The following is a 24310-nucleotide window of genomic DNA, read 5'->3' as shown; positions in this document are numbered from 1 at the left end:
CTGTCTTGAGAGTTGAATTAAAATATATATATTCTTGTCCTTCCTATTTTGGAATAGGTAAGTGGAATATTTTGAAGAAGTAGGTTTTTTTAACTTATAGGATGCTATGCTATATTGCTGGGAAATGGTGGTTTGTAAGATGTATTTTTGTAAAATGAAATCAAATTGCATGGCGAGCTTTTGAAAGTATTTCAGATGTTGGTGGAAAGTATATTTTTATGGTTATTTTTCTGAAAGAGAATCTATTTCCCTCCTTCACGTGCCTGTAATAGTCAGATTGTGTTATAAACCAACTGGGATCTGGTGAATTTCTGTACACATGGTTTGGTTCTAATGAGCCTGGAATGGTTTGCACATTTTTCTGTTCTCTGTGCAGAGATCTTCCTTCTCCGCTCACAGATGAAACTGTGGGGGTAAAAGAGAGAAGAAAAATGCGAGGACAGCTCTGAGGTGCCTCTGAACGTACAACTGCAGTGATGGGGGAAGCCCCAGTGCTTGAATATAGTAACATTTGGCTTAATTATCTTCAAACAGCCATTATTTTTTTAACAATGAACAATTTAACAATTTAAATTATTTGAAAAAATAATTTTTTACAGCCATGAGCTGCTTTCTAGCAATTGCTACATTGGAAAGCTACGGAAATGGTTTGTTCCCCTTCCAACTTCTGTATAGATGATGCGTATTATTTTATATGGTTAATATATATTAATTTATACAGGAATAGAACTCCAGGTCTAAATTCAGCAACTCTGTATTATATCTCTGTCTGTGTATCAGTGTGTGTGTTTGAGTGCTGTGCAGTTCAAAAAAGTGGGTCGTCTTATCAGGTCTGTATTTTTAAGAAGCACTGAAGCCTATTGCGTGGGTGTGTTTTCTGTGGTGCCATTTTTAATTAAAAGTCAAAGGTTGTGTTAACCTCCTGTCTCGGTTATTTTTAAAAGTTATTTATCCACACATTTCCCCCCCCCCCCATGCTGGCCTTATAGAACAATGGCCACAGCAGTAACCAACAAGCTCCTAATGGAACTTAGCAGTTAATTCATTTCTGCCCAATGTTGCACATACACAACAGGGATCAAATGTGTACACTGATAGGCTGGCCAGAAATAGGTTGAGCGTCCTGGCTGTGAGCAGACATTTCTTGGTTTTTCAGCTTGGCTGTGTATTTATTCGGGAGATGGCTCACATTGAGTTTTCTGGGGCAGGTGTCCAAGGACAGTCGAAATCTTGTGTATGCCTTATTGGAGACCGAGGGCCCAATTCTATCCAGTTTTCCAGCACTGATGCAGCTGCGATGCAGCCCCCAGATAAAGGGAGAAAAGTTCTGTTACTTTGACAAGGCCTCCCAGACTATCTTCCCACCATGCGCCCAGTTGGCACAACTGCATCAGTGCTGGGAAGTCAGATAGGATTGGGCCCTTAGTTCCAGGGACGTGCGGTGGGTGGGGAAGCAGGTGAGGCAGAGCCTCTCCACTGGAGTCCTTTGAAATGAGCTGCCACTGTGTGAGGTGCGGGGTGGGGGAGGCAGGTGAGGCACAGCCTCCCCACTGGAGTCCTTTGAAACAAGCTACCACTGTGTGAGGTGAAGGGTGGGGAGGCAGGTGAGGCAGAGCCTCCCCACTGGAGTCCTTTGAAAAGTGCCACTGGTTCAGTGTGCTTGAGCACCTCCCATGGCGGTGGTAGCACTTTTCAAAGGACTCTGGGGGGGAGACTCTGCCTCACCTGCCTCCCCCCCCATTAAACATGGAGCAAGTTGTGGAGTAAACAGTGCAAACCCCCCTCCTCTCTAACACAGGAGCAGCAGCGCTCCTTTGCCCAGGCTGCCTTGACCAGCATGCTGGCAGCTGCCTCCCACCAGGGGGCTTGTCTCTGTCCAAGCTCCTCTGGCAACCACTGTGTACCTTGAGTAGCTCTGCTTTGCCCTTAACGAACGTGGGGGCGGCTCTTGGCTTCACTGCCTTTAGTTAAGATGGCGGATTGGGCGCTCCTGCCTATACTTAAGATGGCTGCTAGCTTGAGCCGCTTCCTCCCAGACGTCTTGCCCGCGCCCTTAAGAGTGCGCATGCGCCTTCTTCCCGTTCCGGCTAGCCAAGATGGCGTTTACAAGAACTGTTCCTTTCGTCGTGGTGCGCACGCGCAGTTCCCACGGTCTGTTGTCAAGGCGACGGCCTGCCTTCTCCCCTCCCTTTGCCTTGCTCGGTGTCTCGTGCGCATGCGCCCTCACCCGCTGTCTCTCTTGCCCGTAGCTGCGATGGCGACACCTTCATTCGGCCCAGGGCCTTAGAGCTGCGCATGCGTATTAGGTCCCCGCCTCCACACATGCCCGTAGCAAAGATGGCGGCGGCCTGAGGGTGGGGGGGAAATCAGCTGAGGAGAACAACAAGTGGAGCGGGTGGAGGCGGCGGCCGGAGGTTGTCGTGGCCTTTCTTCTCCCCCTCATGCCGCTGGGATGCTCCGCTCGAGCGGCTTCTTCTGCGGGGTGGAGTGTCCCTTCGGCCCGGCCTGCGGGAGGCCCTACTGCCACTTCCGACACCCTCCGGGACACGCCTGGACACCGAGGCGCCCCCGAGCCCAGGCTGGGCCCAGCACGCGCCCCGCGGCGGTAGCGGCAGGTAACTGGGGAAGACTCCCCCCCCCCTCCCGGAGCGCAGGCGCCTGTTCTCCGCCTCTCAGAGCTGTGATGAGCCCAGATGGAATTCCGGGTTGGTTGGTTGGCTGGCAACCTTCAGTCTCGAAAGACTGAAGACCACCCGGCATTCCGAGTCGGTCTCCCATCCAAGTACTAACCAGGCCTGACCCTGCTTAGCTTCCGAGATCGGGCATGTGCAGGGTAAATTCCGGGCTGCGCTGCAGAGCTGACTGAAGTTTTTACAAATATTTTCAATTTATCTCTGTCACAGTGCTCTGTCCCTACTTGCTTGAAGACTATATGTTATAGTGCCAGTTCCTAAGCAGACAGTAGTTGCTTCTTTCAATGATTATTGACCTGTGGCTCTAACTTCGGTAATTATGAAGTGTTTTGAGAGGCTGGTGTTGAAACATATTAAGCCTAGTCTTCCACCCACCTTGGATCCCTGTCAATTTGCATGCAGAAGTAATAGGTCTACTGATTATGCCATCTCTATTGTTTTGCATACAGTCCTGCGTCATTTGGAACAACGGGGTACATATGTACGGCTGTTATTTGTGGATTATAGTTCTGCTTTTAACACCATTCTTTCTAGCAGGCTGTTTTTTAAAATGACCAGTTTGGGCTTATACAGCAAGACATTTGTCTGTGGATAAAGGACTTCTTGACAGATAGGCCACAGTCAGTTAGGATGGGCTCTTATCATTCTTCCACTCTGATATTAAATACAGGAGCTCCCCAAGGCTGTGTGCTGAGCCCCTTCCTCTATTCCCTGTATACACGTGATTGTACCCCATCACATAGCACCAATGAAATTATAAAATTTGCAGACTTTTATCTGAATTATAAAATTGCAGATACTACAGTGGTGGGGCTTGTTAACAGGAATGATGAGTCTGCTTATAGGAAGGAGGTACAGGAGTTGTTATTGTGGTGCAGAGAAAATAATCTCTCACTTAATGTCAAAAAACTAAAGAACTTATAACTGACTTCCTGAAAAAGAGGGATGTACACACACCATTATATATAAATGGTGAGGAGGTGGAGAGGGTTGCTAGTTTCAAATTCCTAGATATTTACATCACAGAGGACCTCTCATGGGCTATTAACACCAGCATGTTGATAGAAAAGGCACAAAATCGGTTATATTTTTTGAGGAAGCTTAGGAGGTTAGTCACAGCAGCTGCTTGTGTCTTACTATCATTGCACCATTGAGAGTGTCCTAACCTATGATATCTTGGTGTGGTATGGAAATTGCTCTGCAGGGGACAAAAAAGCTCTGCAGAGAATTATTAAGATCACGCAGCACATCATCAACCTTCATCTACCAGCTTTGGAGGACAGCTATACATCTCGCTGTCTGCAGAAGTCACATAGTATTCTGAGAGACCCCTTCCATCTGGCTCATAAGTTCTTTGAACTGTTGCCTTCGGGTAGACAATACAGAACTATTAGAGCAGCACCACACGACTTCTGAACAGTTTTTATCCCACAGCCATAATTAAGTATGTTGAATAAGGCGATATCGTTGTTACCATGCTCCTGGGCATTATGGTCTGTTATACTGTTTTTATATTATGATGCATGTTGTATAGAATGTGTGCTTGAGAGTGTAGAGTGTGATTGTTGGAATTGTAGTAAATATTTATGCTTGTATCTCAAAGGTGCATAAATTTCGTTTTGCTGTAGCACAATGACAATAAAGTTACTACTACTACTACGAGGTGCCCGTGCGCCTCTGGAAGGGGCTGGGAGGGTTTGGAAACCCCTCCCCCCTTGTGAAGCAGACCCCTCCCCCGTTCCTATCTAGGTACAGTGTTTCTCACACTGTGGGTCGGGACCTGCTAAGTAGGTTGCGAGCCATTCAGGTGGGTCCCCATTCATTTCAGTATTTTATTTTTAATACATGATGCCACCCTGGTGTGTGACTGCATTTGGGTAAGTGTGACAGCTCTGTACTTTGAACAGGTTACTATGTATATCACTGCTTCTCAAACTGAGGGTCGGGACCCACTAGGTGGGTCCCCATTCATTTCAATATTTCATTTTTAATAGACTTGATTCCACCCTGATATGTGACTGCATTTGGGGAAATGTGACAGCTCTGTACTTTGAACAGGTTACTGTGTATATCATTGCTTCTCAGACTGGGTCAGGACCCACTAGGTGGGTCATGTACCAATTTCAGGTGGGTCCCCATTCATTTCAGTATTTCCTTTTTTGTATGTTAGACTTGATGCCAACATGGTATGTGACTGCATACCATGGTGAGATCTGTACTTTAAACTGGCCACCATGTATATGTTTTTAACAATGATTGTCAGTGGGATTTACTCCTGAGTAAGTGTGGATAGGATTGCAACCTAGGATTGTTAAAAAATTTTCCTGCTTGATGTCACTTCCAGCCATGGAAGTGGACCCACTTTCAGGTTAATGACATCACTTCCGATGGGTCCTGACAGATCATTGTCATTCTGATCATTCTAAAAAGTGGGTCCTAGGCTAAAAAGTTTGAGAACTACTGATGTATATGCTTTTAATGATAGTCAATGGCACTTGCTCCTGGGTAAACCCGGGTAGGTTTGCAGCCTAGGTTCATTCAAAAATTTTTCTGCTTGATGATGTTGCTTCTGGCCATGACATAACTTCCAGGCTAATGACATCACTTCTGATGGGTTCTGACAGAGTCTCATTCTAAAAAGTGGGTCCCAGTGAGGGTGACCAGATACAATGGAGGACAGAATGCCTACACCTTTAACCACTGTATAGAAGAGGGAATTTGGGCAGGTGCAGCTTTTTAAACCCTTCCATGTTGATCTGCACCTGCCTAAATTCCGTCTTCTATACAGTAGTTAAAGTTATGGGTGCTCTGTCCTCCATTGTTTCTGGTCACCCTGGTCCTGGTGCTAAAAGTTTGAGAACCACTAAGATATGATAATGGGAGAGATGGAAGATGCTCTCTGTGCATGCTCACAGGCTCTCCATATGGGGGAGAGAGAAAAAATAGCTTAGGCCAGTAGTTCTCAAACTTCTTAGCACTGGGACCTACTTTTTAAAATGACACTCTATCAGGACCCAGCTTTACAAGACTTAAACAAAGGTGATCTAGAAAGAAATGTTTTATTTATTTACAAGTAATAATAACCAGAAAAAAGACCCTCAAACATTTATCTCCCTATATTTACATATGCTTGCAAACTGCAGGAGCTTAGCTGTTTGCAAGTCAGTTAGCAGTTATCTTGAAAACTACAGGAGCTCAGTTGTTTGCAGATCAATTAGCAGCTATCTGATTTTTGAATAGCTTCAGCGTTGGGTTTGAGGCAGTTAGTTATTTGATCTTTCCCTCTCCGTTAATGTGACCCACGAAAAATTAGGTTGTCACCCAGCAGCGGGTCCTGACCTATAGTTTGGGAACCACTGGCTTAGGCTATTCCTTTCCCCTTTTGCCATATGTAATTGAACAAAACACAGAAGTATTCTGTGTATGTGGGAGAAAGGTTCAGAGAACGTCCTTTTTCCTTACTTCCCCATCTTGCAGATGGCTTTTTCCCATCCAGCTTGTTTGCAATGAAGAGAAAGTTGAAGGAGGTACTCATCCAGTGGCCAGAGGTGCTTTATATTTGGGGAAGGAAGCGTAAGGGGTTCTCCTTACTATTCTAGAAGCATATCCCCCCCCCACCTATTTGTGAGCAATGGAAAGGTAGTGGAGATTCTGCACACCCTCAGAAGCTTTCCAGATTTGGGAGTGGTAGGGGGTTCTCTCACTTCCACTCCACCGCTTTGTGAAGCAGCCTCTACTTCCATTTAGGATAAATGTGAGGGCAGATTTCATATGTTCAGAGGTGCTCATAACTTTATCACCCTGAAGTTAAGGGAACTCATTTCCTATCTCCCAATGCATATTCCATCCTCTTCTTCCTCCAGAATGATTGTTTTTAACCTGTCCATTTTCAAAGTGTACAATATTTTCTTTTATATGAGTGCCTCACAGATATATTATTTGTTGAATTAACAACTAGAACTGTACAGTTTAACGTAGTGTTCCTCAACCTTGGCACTGGGACCCCAGTGGGGTTACAAACTGTTGTTTGGTTGTGGCAATATAAATGAATGAAAAAGTTTGAAGACCACTGAACTAGAGCACCACCAGGTAAATGGCATCTGTTGACTCCATCAGGTACCAGGAGATTGTGTCCTAGACCTGCTCAATTTCTTAGCAATTGTGCTAAAATAGGTTTCACTAGTGCCAGGCTTCTGTGTAACTTTTTCTGTTCTCTCTAATAAGTATATTTGCTTACAGTGAACAGTGCTGGGAGGGCATTACAAGGGTGGGGAATAGGTGGTGACCAGGGTGGGGATGAGCAGATAGTCTCCTGGGGGTATGTGGAATCATGGGGTCCCCAGTCTCATTATTTATTTATATACTGGGGTCGTGGCACAAAAAATGTTGAAGAGCACTGGTTTAACTTATGGAACTTAGGCCCAAATCCTAACCAACTTTCCAGCACTGGCATAGCTGTGCCAATAGGACGTATGCTGCATTCTGCAGTTGGATGACCGTCACGGAGGCCTCCTCAAGGTAAGGGAATGTTTGTTCCCTTACCTCGGAGCTGCATTGCCCTTATGTAGGTGCTGGAAAGTGGGTTAGGATTGTGTTTTTACATGGTGGCTGCTGACAGAGATAGCTAAATGGAGCCTCTTGCATTCAGGGGTAGTCTCTCTCAGAATATCAGTTGCTGAGGGCAAGAGATCCCTGCTTGTTGTTTTCCTGGAGGCATCTAGCTGGCTGCTATGGGGACAAAAGCCTGGTCTAGAACATCCACCTGTGTTAACAAAACAGAAACCCCATGTACAAATCTTCTTCTGAATACTTATTTATTGAAAGGCAAACAGTGGGGAAAAGGCAATTACTTTCATGCTCTTCTTGTGGAATTCATGGAGTCATCTGGCTGGCCATTCTTGGGAACTTAATGCTGGGTGTAGCTCAGGGGTCTCCAAACTATAGCCACATCCAGCTCTTCAATACATTTTGACCAACCTGCTGAGCCCAGTGACATTATAATTATGTGTGCCCGCACCATCAGTCTTCTGCTGGATGAAGTGATTACTGAGTCAAGAGCTACAGCAAGCAGCCTTACAGTTGCAAATATCATTCACTTGTGAAAATTCATAGTTATGTACAGGATGTATACGTTGTTTTTTTATAATTGACCGAATAGGCCCACCATAAAAGAAAGAGTGAGTGATGTGATCCTGGCAGCTGGAAGCTTTGAGATCCCTGGTCTAGAAAGACTTTTGGTCTACTACATCAAAACAAATTCTTCTGTTCTTAGATGCTTTTCAATAGAGTGGACCTGTCAACAACTCACGATAGCTGAGTGGAATCTCCACATATAGTATAGGAGCATTCTACCTGTGATCCCCAAGTGTTGAGAGAAGGCGTGTGTAACCTGCACAAAACCTATCCTCTGAATTCAGTGCTTAGCAAGGATTTGAACTTGGGTCTATCAACCCAATAAATGGGAAAGGGAAATGTTTGGGGGCGAGCTCAGTGCTACGCGTCAGCTTTGTATATAGAATTCCCAGGTTCAAGTCTTGACAACACCTGCAGTTGGGGCTGTAAAAAGCCCTCCTTAAAACCCTGGGGAGCCACTGACAGTCAGTGTAGACAGTGCAGAGTTAGTTGGTTCAATGTTTGGATTTGGTATGAAGTGACTTCATATGGTCAGGCATTAATTTTTTGTATATGACAAATTGGGATTTTGTGGCATGCTTTAGTCTTGTGATTTTCAGCCTTTTTCACCTTGCGGCACCCCGACAAAGTGGTAAAATTTTCAGGATAAACCAGGGGTGTCCAAAGTTTTTGGCAGGAGGGCCACACTGTCTCTCTGACACTGTGTCGGGGGCTGGGGAAAAAAATTAATTTATGTACATTTAAAATTTGAATAAATTTACATAAGTTTACATAAATGAATATATTAAAGATGAACTTATATGAATGAATGAAGGTCTTGCAATAGCCCAAGGCCTACAAAAGGCCTTGCACAAAGCAAGGTTGGCCTTTCCTTTGCTGCTGCTACTGCATCACAGACGTGAAACAACAAGCAGTGGAGGAAATTCTCATCCCACAGCTCATGTGAGAGGTCAAACAGTCGCCCTCATGCTGAGAGCACTTGCGTCGGGCCAGTGCGGGCTCCAACAAATTTTTGGAGGGCCAGAGGCTCATTGGAGACTGGGGGCTCCCTGAGGGCCGCATTGAGAGGCCTTGAGGGCCGCATGTGGCCCCAGGGCTGGGGTTTGGGCACTCCTGGGTTAAACCATCAGTTTTTTGACAAGGCACGCTGCTGCTGGCAGGGGGCTCACATCCCCAATCGCCCTACTAATTCCCCAACTCCTGCAGCACGCCAGTTGAAAATTACTGCTTTCTTCCCTTACTACAGAATGTGGCTAAAGATGGCGCCTAGTTCCTTAATTACAACCCCTGCTTCCCTATTTGCTTCCATGTTGCAGCTGCAGTCCAAAAATTATCGGGGATCTTGGCATGTTTGCACACCAGAATAAGCAAGGAAACCCCTCCCTGCACTGTACGCTAAGGCCACCGTTGGACTGCTGAACATGTCATAGCAGTGTGTCCAGCCTGAGGCTTGGTTAGCAGTGCAAGCCGCTTCATGGAAACACTTTCAAAAGCTTTGGGCATCCTGCTCTGGCACCTCTTTAAGGCACAGGCTGTAGCATGAGTATATGTTTGGAGTGGCACAAGGATTATATTGGGACACAGAACCCAGTTTCTTGTTTGTTTTAGCTTTGAAACATTCATACAACGCCACAGTCTCAGTATAGTAATCTTTCACAAGTAATTTATTGGGGGAAAAGAAAGCCACTTAAAATCTTCTGTTTTCATTTCATGACCGGGATTAGCTTTGGAAAAGAAACCACCGTATTCTTAACTTGCAGCCTCAGCATTTAAACTTGACCTCTACCAATGAATCAATCAAACCTGTAGTTGATTAATTTACCAATTTTAAAGTTTGCAGCCTTAGCTGTTTGGGTCTTTAGAGACTGGGTAGTGGTTGGAATATCCAAAACCTTATTGAGCACAGATGTGGAAAAATATCATTAATTTTTCAGAGGGTAGTGTCTCTTTAAGAGCTGCATGTGCATGAAAGTGGGATCTTAACAGTTTCCTGCCAGCTCTACTCCAGTCTGAGTTATCTGGGCTGCCCAGGAACAGGCAGTCATGGCTGGGTATTGTGACATCCTTGTGAGCACAGTGCCTGGTCTTTGCAAAGGAGGTTACTTTTAAAAAGAGGGCTTTTGAGTGAAAACATGAACAAGTATCTCCGCTACTTGCTAACGCATGAGAGCACAGGTAATATTCTTCCTTTAGTCTTTCTGTTTTGCTTTGCTGTGCCCAAGAGACAATGCGCAGGAGATTCTTCAGGGAAATTGGGTTGTGGCTGGCCGCTCACTTGGGGGCACGTGGAGATTTCCTCCGGGTAAATAATTTTCCCTTATTTTAAAATATTTATATCCTGCCATTCCCTTCTTCAAGAAGCAGGCACTACTGTTCAATTTATTCTGCAGAAGGATGGATAAATAGGTTTGTCTACTGTAACCCTTATTTGGCACTTCCTCTGCAAATTCTTGTTAAATCCTTTATAAGGATACTAAGGCAAGTACTTGCAAAAACAGCAAACAGCAACATTTAGACCTCAATTTAGTTGTAGATTTTTACAATGAAAAACAATGAGATGTATTTGACAAGGACTCTGATTTAATGTTTTAAAATAGCACTGGGCAGGATTGCTGGATACGGATGCAGTCGGTAATGATCTCAAAATGTGAGTTGCTGTGGGTTTTGTAGAATCCAGAATGGTTGCCTTTTTCCTCTTCAGCTCAAAATCTCATGGAGATATGAAGTTTAAAACAAAAACTGCTGCATGTTTAACTAATCCGACCTGTCATATTGGCCTCAAATAGATATTGTAGTGTTAATAGGAGTTTTCAGCAGGTTGAAGCAATTTTTGCTGATGATGCATTTTTATATTACAAGTTTTCAAAGCTAGAACAAGCCAGCTACTCTTAAACAGTCCACAGGCATGGAATACTGAAGATTCGTTACTTTTACCCAGAGCCCATGGTAGTGATGGTGGTGGGGAGTTCAGCAGGCTCTTATGAAGTTCTCAAACGGCATACTGTTTCTTTTACCCAATCATGCCCAAACTCATCTTTCTAAAAGCAGCAAAGGTGGGGTGTCTCAAAAAATTAAGGGGTTAGTCTGCTTCTCACCCCAACCCCAGTAATTTGTTTGCTGCTTTAACATTCAGTCTGTCTCTTCAATCTCTTGCATTTAAACTTGTTATCTGAAAGCTGTTGCAACTGTACTGTAGTATTGCTGGGTTGTGCTTTCTGTCATTCGCATTTGGGGGGGGGGGGGTTGCCACGTTGTTTTGTGAAGAGGCACCAATGATTCTGGTTGGCATGTGTACCCTGTATGTGCCTACACCCTTCTCTGTGCTCACTGGGTTCATAGCTACCAGTGTACGATTTGCTTTGACAACTAGGTGTTGCAAGAAGTGCTGGGGTGTGGAAGAGCTGAAAAGACCTGAATTGAAATCCTTGCCAAGAACACAATGATGTGTTGGATGCCTCAAGGCAGAGGTCCCCCAAACTGTGAGGCATAGTTCCCAGGGGTTGTGGAGCACTCCTTGGAGAGCTTCTGGACAGCGGCGAGGATGCAGCACTACAAAGGACAGTAGGAGGCTCAGCTTGGTGGGCTGAACTACTGCACGCGGTTTTGGCGCGGTTGGAAAAACCCGCCTGTCCACCCTGAGCCTCTTACTGTCCTTTGTAGCATCATGTCTGCCCTGAAAACCCAGAAGTACAGTAATTGACAGTGTGTTTGCATCATGCGGGGGCATCATGGGATGCTGAAGACTGGGCAGTGCTGCTTTGTGGAATTGCTCCTAGAAATGGTGCATGTACTTGCATGCACACGCCCTCCTACATTGATATGTCATTGCATTGTTCACTTCCATGCTCCCAGTTCCCACTGTCCTTCTAAATTTTTTTGCATGGTCAGCAGCCAACATGTCCTCACTCCAACCAGTAGAGACAGAATGGTTGCAGCCATAGTTGGAGAGGCTAACACTCTGTATTAATTGAGGGATGAGAAGGATCATTTTTATTCAACTTGGAGTTCTTTTATCTAGTTCCAGATGGTGCTCTATGGTTAAGTAACTGCAGACTGCAGTCATTGTGCGATGTATTACATTAAGTTGAGGTATTTTGCATAATTGTAGTGGGGGAAGGTAGACTTTGTACTGCAAGTATTATATGAGATAATTTGTCGTTGGTAATATTCTGGGTTTTGGTGTTTTGTAAATCAAACCTGTGAGTCCTTGAAAATTAGAGGGGTGGCGAACTGTATGATGCAGTGACCCCACAACAGGGAGAGGTGATCCTACGTGTTACCAAAGGGGAGTGGGGGGGGGAAGGGGGGAGAGGTGTACTACAATAGATGGTATTCTCATGAGGGTATGATACAGTGAGGTAGAGAAATGTGTAATTTCCAAATTGATTATTAAAAAGGCTGAATTGTTTTTCACGGAGGAGAACATTCTAATATCTCTGCCCATGAAGATCTTTTCCTCTTAATTATAGGCCATCAGCAAAGCTTTGCAGCACAGGTGCTCAGAAACATTCAAGTACTTGTTTCATTTCTGGTATGGTGGAGTGAAACCCACAGGGTGTATTTTTAAGTAACTTGTAAGTTGTGTTTTGAGTTGCTTTTTCCTAAACTACTACAGATGAAAAACACAGCGTGGAAATGTAGGGGGAGCCCACCATGCAAAGGGTGCCCCTTTGTACATTTTTTCTGCTACGAAAATAACTTAGGGGGTCACCTCATGGAATTGGGCTACTGGTTTAGGACAGGTCAGAGGAAGCCCCCCGGAACACATTTAACTTAGTTGAACTTGTGGCCACAAGGTGTGTTGATAGCTCCCAGCTTTTAAAAATGTTTGGGCAAATTCATGGAGGAGAGGTTTATCAGCAGCTATTAGCCATGCTTGTAAGTGGAATTTGACATGTTCAGATGCCTTGTGTCATTAATGCTAGCCGGTTATTGCCTTTATGCCCTGCTTGAGGGCTTCCCAGAGGTATCTATTTGATAAGTTAAGGAAGCAGGATGCTGGACTAGATTGGACCAATCTAGACTAGATTATCTCAATCTAGCACAGGGGTGCCAAATTTAAGACCTGCAGGCTGGATGTGGCCCACGTAAGCTCTTTATCCGGTTTGCGTCATAATTGGGCTCTTCCTTATCTTGAACATATGATCAAGATTTGCTTCTCTTCTCTTCTGTCCTTTGCAGCTAATGAGTTCTTAAGTGAGAAAAGAAGTTTTTATTTCTGGTCATTATCTGCTTAATGATGTCACTTCTGGCCCTCAGCAGGTGATGTGAATGCTATTTCAACCTGCTCTATAAACAGTTTTGACACCCCTGATCTAGCATGATAGGCATACCTTAGGAGACTGTGTGTGTATCAGCACCAAAACTTGTCTTTGGACCTTTGTCCAAGACCTGGTTGGTTTTATCTCTGCTCTGCAGGAGAGGGGAGGAAAGGTGATAAGACCTCTGATGCAACCCTATGCTCAAATAAAGCCACCAGCCCAGCTATAATGGCTTAACTGTAATCTGCATCCTATGTAAGTCTGTCACCAAAGGAAGGGAGGATTCAAAAACCCAGAGAAGTAACACCTTGTCGGCCACTCTCTCATTCCTATGACAACACTTCTAGCATTCACCAATCATGGGGTGAGAAGCTGAAGATGCCCCAGCAGAGGCAGGGCATGAAAGGAGCTAGTCAGTGCAAAGCAATGGCAAGCCACCTTCGTGACATCAACATGCCACAGTCACATTCCATGTAAGGCAAAGATGCCACAACACCTCCCATTTCGGGAGCCACTGTGGCACAGGCAGCAGAAGTAGAAAGCAGCCAGAAATCCCAGCACTCATTTTGACTCCCCTTATCCGTCACACACACTGTCAGTCTCACTCAGATGGGCTTGGTGGAACTGCAAACATCCACACCTGATTGGGAGTCTCCAACATACAAACCAGGAAGATGAAGCACTGCATGGGCAATTTGGCTTGCCTATGACACAGGTTCCCTTTTGCATCAGCCCATGCAGCCACTGAACCTGTTGACATCTGCTGCTCATAATCTCCCAGTATAGCTGCTGTTCTGCCACTGTCCCTCCCTAGGCAACTGCCTTGTTCATCATGGCAGGGGAGAAGAGCTGCTGGTGAGCCCCAAGGAGTCTGCCCCTGCTAGAGCCCATGGATGAAGCCTATTGCGGTTGCAAACCCTGAGCTCTGGGAGCAGAAAGGCTCCTCTCCCCTGCAGAGTCCCAGCCTGAGGCCAGCTGTGGGAAGAAAGAAGATGGGTGGGGAGAAGAGATCGTTATCATGATCAAGTCAAAGCTTTTATTATTTTATTATTTATAAAATACACACCCCTTGTGGCACTCATTAGTATACTTCTTATGCTAATAGTACTGAGGTGACTTCATACTTATTTAGACTGTCCAGTCAGAGATTTTTGAGGACAGAAGCTTCTTGGAGTGGATCTGGTTGCTAGCCCTCCTAGTTCTTACCCCTCCCAACTGGAGATCCATAGCTGCATTCCATTCTGCTTGATCAGGCACCCCTCAGTCTACTGAGGTGTTAAACATTCCAGTGGGTTGTAATTCTTGTTGTCTGTCCTTTCTGGCCAGCAAAGGAGAGACAACAACCTTTTTGTTTGTTTACTCACATTCTTGCAGCTAGGAACTGCTAACCACTTCTCCATTACTGACTTAGTTTGTTTCAGGTTTCACATGCTAACCTAGGCCTAAACTGTACATATTCATGACATTGGGTTTCCCAAGGGATCACCTATCTAGGTGCTGATCAAACCTAGACCACATAGCTTAAGAAAAGGGGGCCATACTGTGACCACAAACCATCCTGGAACCTAATATATACATTTTGATCCTGTCTTAGGCAGAATTGACAGCTAATGGCTACAGGACTAGAAGGCAAACAAGGGTGGATGCAAAAATTTTCCAGGTTGGACAAATGGAGGGAGGCGGGCCTTGCTATCTCGCTTCTCCCTCTTATGTATCTAGATGGATTATTGCCCATTGGATCATAATGGGAATCTAAGGAACAAAGCTGATACTTGACTTTTTTTACTTCCTTCTATAGGGTGTGGCTATGACCCTTACAACCCAGAACTCCCCAAGCCTGCATCTCAAAGCCAGAATGGGGTGCTTGAGGACATTGCTGAGTCGGCTCCCAGTACCCTGGAACTAGAGCTGGTCAACCAGGCTATTGAGGCAGTCAAGAACGAAGTGGAACGCGAGCAGAAGAAGTACGAGGAGCTCTTGGAGACCACCAAGGAGTATGGCTCATCCAAGCCTCCTTTGCTTGTTTCTGAGGCTGGCGGGTCAGCAGCACCCAACTCCTTCACATCCTTGGAGTATAGCCCAGGTGGCTACAATGTGAGCAACGATGCTGACTACAACCCCACCCCTCTTGCAGTGGCCCCTGCTAGTCGCTCAAGTAAGTACACCTTGGATTCTTTTGACAAAGTGAAATCAAAAGGCAGCTCACTGGAGTACATTCCCACAGTAGTCACCCAGCCAAAGAAGTACAGCAGTTCCATCACCAACAGCAAATACATCATTGACAACTCCAAGCCGTCAACTGATTTGGAGTATGACCCTCTGTCAAATTACTCTGCCAGGTTGTTGAATAAAGCTGGTAAGCAACAGAAGGGGACCAAGCGGAAGAGAACAGTTGACTGTGGAGAGACATATTCCCTTTCATTCAAGAAACAATGTGATGAGGGCAGTGACCATGAGCCGCTTGCAAAGTTCTCTGACTCAGAAGAGGAATGCCAGGTGACCTCAGCCGTCCATGCAAAATCTCAAGAAGACAAACTGAGTGATGGGCTCGTTGGCAGCGAGAGGGGAACCCAACGGGAAGATGTGGGTTCTCGGGAAATGAAAGAGACAGCAGTGCAGTATGACATGGGGGACATTGAAGGTCCTCGGGGAGCCATTGTCAAAGATGCACTTGAGAAGGACACCAAGTTGGCAAAGACAACTTCTGACAAGAGCACAAAAGAGGAAGAGAGCAATAGCACCTTGCCCAAGGAGAAGCCAAAGAAGAAAAACCTGGATAGCTGTAAAACAGAGGAGAAGGGAGACAGAGATAAAATTGTAGGCAAGGAGAAGGCAGACAGAAAGCTACAGCGAAAAAATGGGGAGAGAACAAAGGAGAAGCAAAGCAAGCCCCATGCTGATGGGCACTCAAAGAAGCTAGATAAGGTGAAGTCTGAGAAAGTTTCTGGAGGTAAAGAGGACAGATCTGGCAAGAAGAGCGAAGGGTCAGGTGGATCTGGCAAAGGCACTGAGAAAGCAGGAAGCCTCAAGAAGGATACAAAACTGAAAACTGGTGATGTGAAAAACAAAAAAGAGAGCGCTAGACTGGAGCGTAAAGACAGAAAAGGCAAGCTACTAGAGAGACCCAAGGAGAAATTGACCAGATCTCAGATGAAGGGGAATTCTGAGGCCAAGAATAAAGTCAAACAGCGAACGCTGAGTCATGTTGATCTCTTTGGTGATGAGAGTGGGGACGAACGACAAACCATGCAGCCATCTCCAGCAGCTTTTCTTGATGTGAGTTCGGATTCAGACGGGGATGATGAATGCTTTTCTTCACACCACAACAATCGGGTGATGAGCATTAAGCGGCCCAAGCTGTCCAAGGCTCCTCCCTCATCATCATCTTCTTCCGAAGATGACCTTGATTATTCAGTGCTAGAGAGGGACCTGGACTTTGAGTCTGACCCCATGGAGGAGTGCCTCCGGATTTTTAATGAATCAATGGATGTGAAGACAGAAGACAAGGGCAGGCTGGGAAAGCAGGTAAAAAACCAACTGGGATGGACTTGGGAGCTTCTTTTCTCTTAGCCTCTGTATTTGTTTGGGGGCAAATCTGTCTGATTCCAATGGGTCTTTCTCCCAAGTAGAGGAGGGGTGCAGCTTAGCTAAATTTTTATAAAGTTTGCTAAGCAGAAATTAAACCTAGGAGCTGATATTGTGAGTCTGCTTTCACTCAAAATCCTTTGAGTTTAAAAGAGATGCATATACCCAAAAAAGAAGGAAATTGAGTTAATCTGTGGAACTCCTTGCCCAGAATGTTGTGATGGCACATGGCTTTACATGCCTTTGAAAAAGAATTAGACAGATTTATGGAGGAAAAATCATCTTGGGTTATAGGTCATAATGGCTGTATACAACCTTTGGGTTTTGAGGTAGCCTACCTCTGAATGTCAAATGCAAGGGAGTAACAACGGAATACAGGTATTTTTTTGTCTTGTGTGCTCCCAAAGGCATCTGGTGGCCTACTGTGAGATGCAGGAACCTGGAATAGATGGATCCTTGGTCTGATCAAGCAGGACTCTTGTTAGGTTCTTATGAGAATGTTCTGCAGAGCTCTTCATTTAGTCCAGCATCCTATTTCCCACAGTAGTCAGCCAGTGCTCCCAGAAAGCCCACAAGTGGGACTTGAACACTTGCCTCTCCTTGCTCTTGCCTCTTAGCAACCGATGACCAGTGACATGCTGCCACTGACCATAGAGGATCCATCTAGCCTTGATGACTAATAGCCACCCCTCCCTCTAATTTGCTTCTAGCCCTGTTTAACACTTCCTAAGCTATCGCCAGTCATCCTTTCTTGTGACAGTGAATTCCACAAATTAATTCTACCTTGTGTTGGCCACTGTCAAAACATATGAAGCTGCCTGAATCAGACCATTAGACCAAAGACTCCTAAGTCAGTAGGAGTCTTTCCGAGTCCCATGTGGTGATTCTGCCAGGGACTGAATGAATAAAAATTCTTTTATATTCAGTAGTATTGTTCAATCTGTAAATTTGAGAATGCTCCAGAAAAGTGTTTCTCATCCAGTGGTACTCTTACCACCGGTGCTATTTGAGGTGGTATCTGGTGGTACACATGGGACCTCCACTGCCTGGCAGCAATACCAGCAACAGTAGTGGCAGTGATACAAGCAACAGTAAGAGGCTCAGCTCAGGAAAGCTTCAGCATGCACTTTTTGCTTGCTTGAAAAAGCTCTCCCGTTCGCCCTGAGCCTCTTACGGGTGTTTGTCATATTGCGTCTGGTCTGGAAGTAACAGGTGATGACATCATTGCCGGTTACTTCCAGTGATACTGCCAATAGATGGACCTTGCAAAGTGGTACGACAGGGAACAAAAGTTGAGGAACATTGCTCTAAAACTGTTTCCCAACCTGGGGGTCACAACCCCCCAGGGCAGCAGGAAACAATGTATTCCCTTTTAAGGAGAGTGGTGACCCAGTGATGACGGAAAGATGGCAGTGACTGCATTTCCAGGTTTGCACCACTGCCGCTAAGTTGAAAAAGGGGTTTTCCGCATACCCATCTGCAGCGGTGGCTGAAGATGCCACAAAACCTGGGTTCTTGCCACCACCAAACATGGATAAGTCCAAACACCTCTTTTTTTAGTTGGTTGACAGCAGCGGTGGAAACCTGGAAGTGTCATTGCTGCCTTCACTGCTGAATTGCCACCCCCTTACCAGGTCCCACAAGCACTTAGTGGTTCCCTTACCTTTGAGTAAAAGTTGGGAACTACTGCTCCAAAAGAACACAAGAAGAGCCCTCCAGTTAGTCTAGCTTGAGCTGTCTATAGTTGATAGCCCCTATAGTTGATAGCGTCTATAGCCCCATATTGATAAGGGGTTGATGACCCCTATAGTTGATAACGTCTATAGCCCCATTCCCGTCTATATTTGATCAGTGGATATTAGCCCTGAAAGCTAGATGAAACCTTATTCAGGGTCAGTCTACACCTGAATACCAGTTTCCAGGGAACAAACAAGGAAGGGCTGCTGCCTTCATGTCTGGCTTGTGGGCTTCCAAGAGGTGTTTAGTCAGTGTGGAAAGCAGAGTGCTGGACAAGATGCACCCTTGATCTTTCAGTGAGGCTGCTCTTGTGTTCTCTGCCCTTGCTGTGTTCACACTGCCTGCTTACATGGGCTGTTTTTCCTTTTGTAGAACAGTGGCTTACTTAATAGTGTCTGAACAGATGAATACAAAAATAATCATGGGCAAGTCCAAAGTTTTAAGTTTCTGCAAGGGTAGTCTTCACATCAGAGGTTTCCCCAGTTCCCCCCAACCCTCCAGTACTTGAGGGTTGTGTTAAGGTCTGAATGAACTATTTTTGCCCAGCGGCTGTACTTCACTTCCTTGTGTGCGTGGAGCATATTTGCTAATAGAATATTAGGATGTTGATGATAAACAGCAGCAATTATAAGGAGAATGTTGTGGTACAGGATGCTGTGCCCTTGGCTGTTCAACCTTTGAAAAGGGTATCAGTGTGGTCCCTAGCAGCTCATCGTGTGAGGCTGTCTGTGAAATGGCATGCTTCCCACAAGGCTGGCTTGCTTTCTTTAGTTTAAGCTGTTACTGGCAGCTAGTCTTGCTTCCCCTGCTGTTTCAAAGCGACTTTTTTTGGTGGTTCCATTATCTTGGAGCGAGGCTCTCCATCCCCCATGGCGTGGAAAATCAGCATTCCTTTTGAAACCTTCTCTTTTTTCCCCCCTCTGCAGCCATCTAAAGAGGAAGGGGCTGAGGGAAGAATGATTGAGGACAATTTAACCACCCTCTTTCCTGGACAGAAAAGGAGGATCTCTCATCTGCCTAAGCAAGGGAATGTAAGTGGATTTCCAAAGGTGTGTGGCAAGGATTTGCTCTAGATGGGATGTGGTTTACTGGTTACTCTTATCTCTACCGATGAAGGCCATGATGTAGGTTTCAATATCAGTCAAGTACCATTCTCCCTCTCTTCTTCCCCTGCCCCCCAAGTGATGATGTACTATCTTTTCCAAGGGAAATTCTGGGGGGAAAACAACTTCCAGGGAGAGCACTATGAACAGGTCCTGTCCTGAAAATTACTAAAATAGCCCCCACTGTTTGCAGCCTGGGAATGGGGTGGCAAAATGGGGTATGGATGCATTGCAGGTTAAGCCTGCTTAATACCATGAGGTGTGTAACTGTGATGTTCTGAACCAGTGGTATTTGCCAGGCAGTTTTCAGATGGATAAGCATCCAAGTCACCTTCTGGCCTTCACAAGCAATCTCCTCCCTCCAGTTGGTTTTGCTCTTCCAAATTTCCACTCCAGGAGCTGAAGGGAAACATGTTTTAAAACAGAAAACCTTAACAGGAGGACCATAATAGCTTGGCTTCTGCAAGGTGTGTGTAATCCTTAGTTTTCCTCTCCCCCTTGACAGGTTGATAGGCTCTTTGTTTTCGCAAGCAAATCCTGTGGTCAGCAGAAATAAGGTTTTGGCCAATTGTGTGTCCTCTGCCCATTTGTCTGTTTTCTCCCTCTCTACCAGAGATAAGGGATTGGTGTTAAATGGGTCGGAAATCCCGAAACTCAAATATTTGCAGCTTCTCAGGAGTGGTACCACTGATCCCAAACCATTTTGCAAAGATGTGCACACGCAAAGAATAAACCTTTTCATGCCTCTACTTTTTTATGCCTCTCTAAACCTCTACTTTTTCATACTCAAAGTGAGGAAAGGGTCAAATACCCCTCTTTCCAACCAGCTTCTTTCCCAACACACCTGCATACACCTGTGCACAAGCCGCAGTACGCAGGAAAGTGGGTGTGTTCTGAATTAAGTAATAATGCCATTGTTCGTAGTTACCTGATTGGACCAATTCATAATGGTCTGAATGTATTACAAATTGAATGTATCCCTTCTGAGTTCTTCTTTGGCTCAGAATGGAAAATGAGATTTTCTATTGCTGAAGGGTAGAAATTTTAAAACCCCTTTTCCTGTGTCTTAAATTGTGTAGGAGTGAGTCAGCAAATGGAATCATGTCATTCTTGCTTCTGTAGTCCATCACTTTAATTTAGCAGTTGAACCATTAAAAATGTGGGTTCGTTTCCACTTCATGTTCATCAGTATTTTAACGGTCTGGTCCAGGCACTTCCTTTTTAAGTAGTGGTTTAGTAACCACATCAGGAATTTTGGTTTAGGTCCATTTCATATGGAATAATTTCCAACTATCTTGCTTACAGTGAAACTCTGTGCAGTCAATGCAGTGATAACTATTTAATCAGGAAAAATATGTTTTAAAACCTGTTGCTTTGGAATTTTTAAAAGAGGATTTACAGGCAGAACTCATTCAAGTAGATGAGAAATGGGACAATAAAACATAATTCATATATTTGAAAGCTGAGTGTCATTGAACCTGGTGTCCAGTTATCACACTTGTATTCAGGGGTTCAATTCCATCTCAAGGCAACCAGGAGATTTTCAATTTGTGTTCAGAACTGCTGAAAAAGAAGCTCTTTAAAACATTTTTGGAATTCAGATTTGGTTCAACTCGCAGCCCAGGTTGTTCAAGTCTGCCATTGCAAATCAGCATTTTGCTTTCCCCATGTAGGCCGAGGTCCCAAGCAAGCCAGTTGTCCGACCGTACCGCCTGCCAACTGCCCAGGAGGTGTGTTACCAGAGGATCCAACTGGCTCAGCAACAGGCGACACAGCTAGCCCAGCAACAGCCACCGCCCACCCTGCAGCTGCCTGCAACACCCCAAAGAAGTTCCTTTGCGTTGCACAAAGGAGAAAAGAAACGGATTGCCCATGTGCCCAGTGCAGCTCTTCCTTCAGTTGCAAAGTGCAGTAAGCAAGCACCTCTGCTTCCTTTCAACAGAAAAAAAAACTTGCTGTCGGTATTAACAGCCATGGCAGTTGAGTTTTACAGTGGCCAATTGTGCTGTTACTCCTTGCTTTCTTACCTTACTGCAAATGAGCGTTGTGACAGAAATGTGATAATCTCTTTCAGAATATGTTTTTCCCCAACTTGTATTAGATGAAATATGAATTGAGCGTTGATTCCAACTTTCTGTGTATTTTCCTTGCTGGAACAAGCTCCAGCCTTCCATTCAGTTTTGAAGCTGCAGAAGGAGGCAGCGGTCACCTTGGCAGTTGTGCCAGGCTTCCCTGCCTCCTTCCCAGCTCCAAAGTTGGGAGGAAGTTCATGGGTGGTTGACCTTTGAGTTTGTGAGGAGTGCCTTGAAAACAGGGCGGCCAAATGGATAAGTTCAAAAGTTATTTTCAGGAAATTGTAACGAAATCCCCTTGTGTGAGTAGTGAATTCAGGCTCATTTCTACAGCACGCTTTTGCTGTCTTGGACCATTCATAGGGTTGGTGGTGTTTGTCTTGGTTCAACCATGGAACCAGATTAGAGCTTGCAGTGGTTTCCTGGATGGTTATCCCATGAGAACTGAATTTAAGCAACCATAGGCCTTTCATAAGATCCTTGGTGATTTTGGATATGGCAATTTCTAATAAGGGCTCAAATGGTTGAGCATGTGAGAGAGACCAGAACACATACCTCAGTCCTGCAACACTGTGCGTGGCCTGAGCTTGGGGAATGGCTACAGGAGTCCTTTGTGTAGGAGTCAGCTAGCTGAGAGGCAGAAAGATTGGATTCCTGTGTGCTCTGTTGCATATTATGATGTTCCTAACAACTTTTTTGAAGAAAAAAAATTGACAGAGGATGGATTTATCAAAGGATGTTAGCCATATAACAAGGCGAATGCCATCAACCATCATTTGAAGCAGTGTTTCTGATTGTGAGTACTGGGGACAGACACTTGTGCGTGGCTGGAGATTTTTACCCTTCCTGGAGGCAGCTGGCTGGCCACTGCTTGGAGCAGGGTGCTGGACTTGATGGACCTTAGCTCTGCTCCAGTAAGGCTGTTCTTACAAATTCTGAGGGCCTCTTCATGAGCTGTGTTGGGAAAACAAATCTCTATCTCCGCTGTTCTGAAATCCCTGGCTGTTGAGTAGTGCCTTGAAGGCACCCTTCAGTTCTGTGATTATAAATCTTGGTTTAATGACCCAAAATATTGGACTCTTGAGAAGTGCCGTGCTGGATCCAGTTGGCACCTCTTAAGTTCGCTGCTGCTTCTTTGCAACAAGCCCAGCATGTATGAAGTGGCTTACCCCAAATTGACCAGTTGCCTGCCCCTGATGACTGGTTGTCTGACAGCTTGGAACAAGCTCCAGTATTTGATTTGGTTATTAATATTGTCTTGGTTGTTTTATTTCCTTTCTTCCTCCTGTGTTATTTCAGCCCCTGGAGGTCCTAAGAAAACTGTTCCCTCTGGGAGCACAGTCTCTTGCAATGGCACTGATGTTCCGTCTCTGAAAGCTCGGACGCTTGCTGGGATGGCATCCAAGACAATGACCACAAATGTCCCAAAGAGGATAGCTCATGCTCCCTCACTGCAGGTAGAATCCCTTCTGGTGCAAGATAATGGCTTGGCAGGAATAGGGAGGAAGCACAGCAGAGGCTGAATTTCTTAAGAGCACTTCATTTTCTCTCTTCCCACCCCTCCAGAGTGCTACGTTAAAGCGGCCAGTGATTCCCACCGAGTTTGGTGCCAAGGTCCCCACCAACATCCGCCAAAGGTATCTCAACCTCTTCATTGATGAGTGCCTGAAGTCCTCCCCTTCACAGCAGGAAGCATTTGACAAGGTTTGTGTCTTGGGATGATGTTGATGCAGTTGAGAAGTGTCCTAATCCTAAGTGTCCTGATGATGCAGTTGAGGAGAGAAGTGTCTTGTCCTAATCCATAGCAGCTTTTCATTAACTTTAGCTGCAAACGTAAGGGATAACTGGAAGGAGATGTTTCAGAAAAACTGAAGTTGAGCATACTGGATCATCTTTCTCAGGTTTTGGATGGACATGGCCCAGTTCAACTAGAGCCCCTTAAAAGTTCCAATCAAACAGCAGAAGTTCAGACATGCGCTTAATTTTTTGGTCTAATCATGCAATCCTCTAGGCCAGCCATTCTCAACAGGAGCCATATGTTCTCCTGGGGAGCCCTGGCGCATTTGAATGTTCATATTTTCTTGGTGTTCAATAATAAATGATTTTATTTTGCATTGACAGGGGGCCCCTGGAACCTGAGAAGAGCTCCTAAGGGCCATAGCCAAAAAAATTGAGAATGGCTGAGCTATAGTTTTGATTTTTGTGATCGAGCATACAGTGAGCTTTTGGCTCATTTCTTCCCCTTCCTTCAGAATGGAGGAAGGAGGCAATGCTTTCGCTATCAGATCAGGTCTCCATGACACCCAAATTCAGGGAAATGGTGATTTATTCTGTGGTTAGTTAAAACAAATTAGGCCTTCAAACCATGATTAACTTGGGACGTCTAGTTGGGCTGACAACTTCTCTGTTGTAGTTGAGGAAACTGGATTTTTTTGGCTCAATTCAAAAGTGCTGATGACATGAATGGTGCTGTTCACAGGCCCTGGCAGAGGAGAAAGTGGCATACGAGCGTAGCACCAGTCGGAACATCTACCTGAATGTGGCAGTCAACACCCTGAAGAAACTGCGGAGTTTGTTGCCCAGTTCCTCGCAGGGTGCACACAGTATGTGTAGTGCTTTGCTTCATAAAGGCAGGATGAAGCATTTTATTTCTGTTTATTCCTTTTCATTCCTGAAAGCAGTCCTAAGCAAGCAAAATGTCAAAGTAGTGATTTATGTAACAGAGC

At 45.2% G+C, this 24310-nt stretch overlaps 1 protein-coding gene across 1 annotated transcript in view; it reads left to right on the top strand.

The window, feature by feature from the left end:
* The first annotated feature begins 2337 nt into the window (after nt 1-2337).
* Nucleotides 2338-24310, top strand: part of REXO1 (RNA exonuclease 1 homolog) — a 34143-nt gene continuing 12170 nt past the window's right edge. The window contains exons 1-7 of the mRNA XM_066636238.1: nt 2338-2615; nt 14886-16612; nt 19336-19440; nt 21186-21423; nt 22884-23041; nt 23151-23288; nt 24064-24187. Of these exons, the coding sequence (XP_066492335.1) occupies nt 2453-2615; nt 14886-16612; nt 19336-19440; nt 21186-21423; nt 22884-23041; nt 23151-23288; nt 24064-24187 (2653 nt within the window). The 5' untranslated portion in view covers nt 2338-2452. The remainder of the gene's footprint in view (nt 2616-14885; nt 16613-19335; nt 19441-21185; nt 21424-22883; nt 23042-23150; nt 23289-24063; nt 24188-24310) is intronic.

This window comes from Tiliqua scincoides, chromosome 8 (genome assembly GCF_035046505.1).
Source record: "Tiliqua scincoides isolate rTilSci1 chromosome 8, rTilSci1.hap2, whole genome shotgun sequence".
Classification (NCBI taxonomy): domain Eukaryota; kingdom Metazoa; phylum Chordata; class Lepidosauria; order Squamata; family Scincidae; genus Tiliqua; species Tiliqua scincoides.
This window is presented reverse-complemented; position numbering and strand designations above follow the sequence as displayed.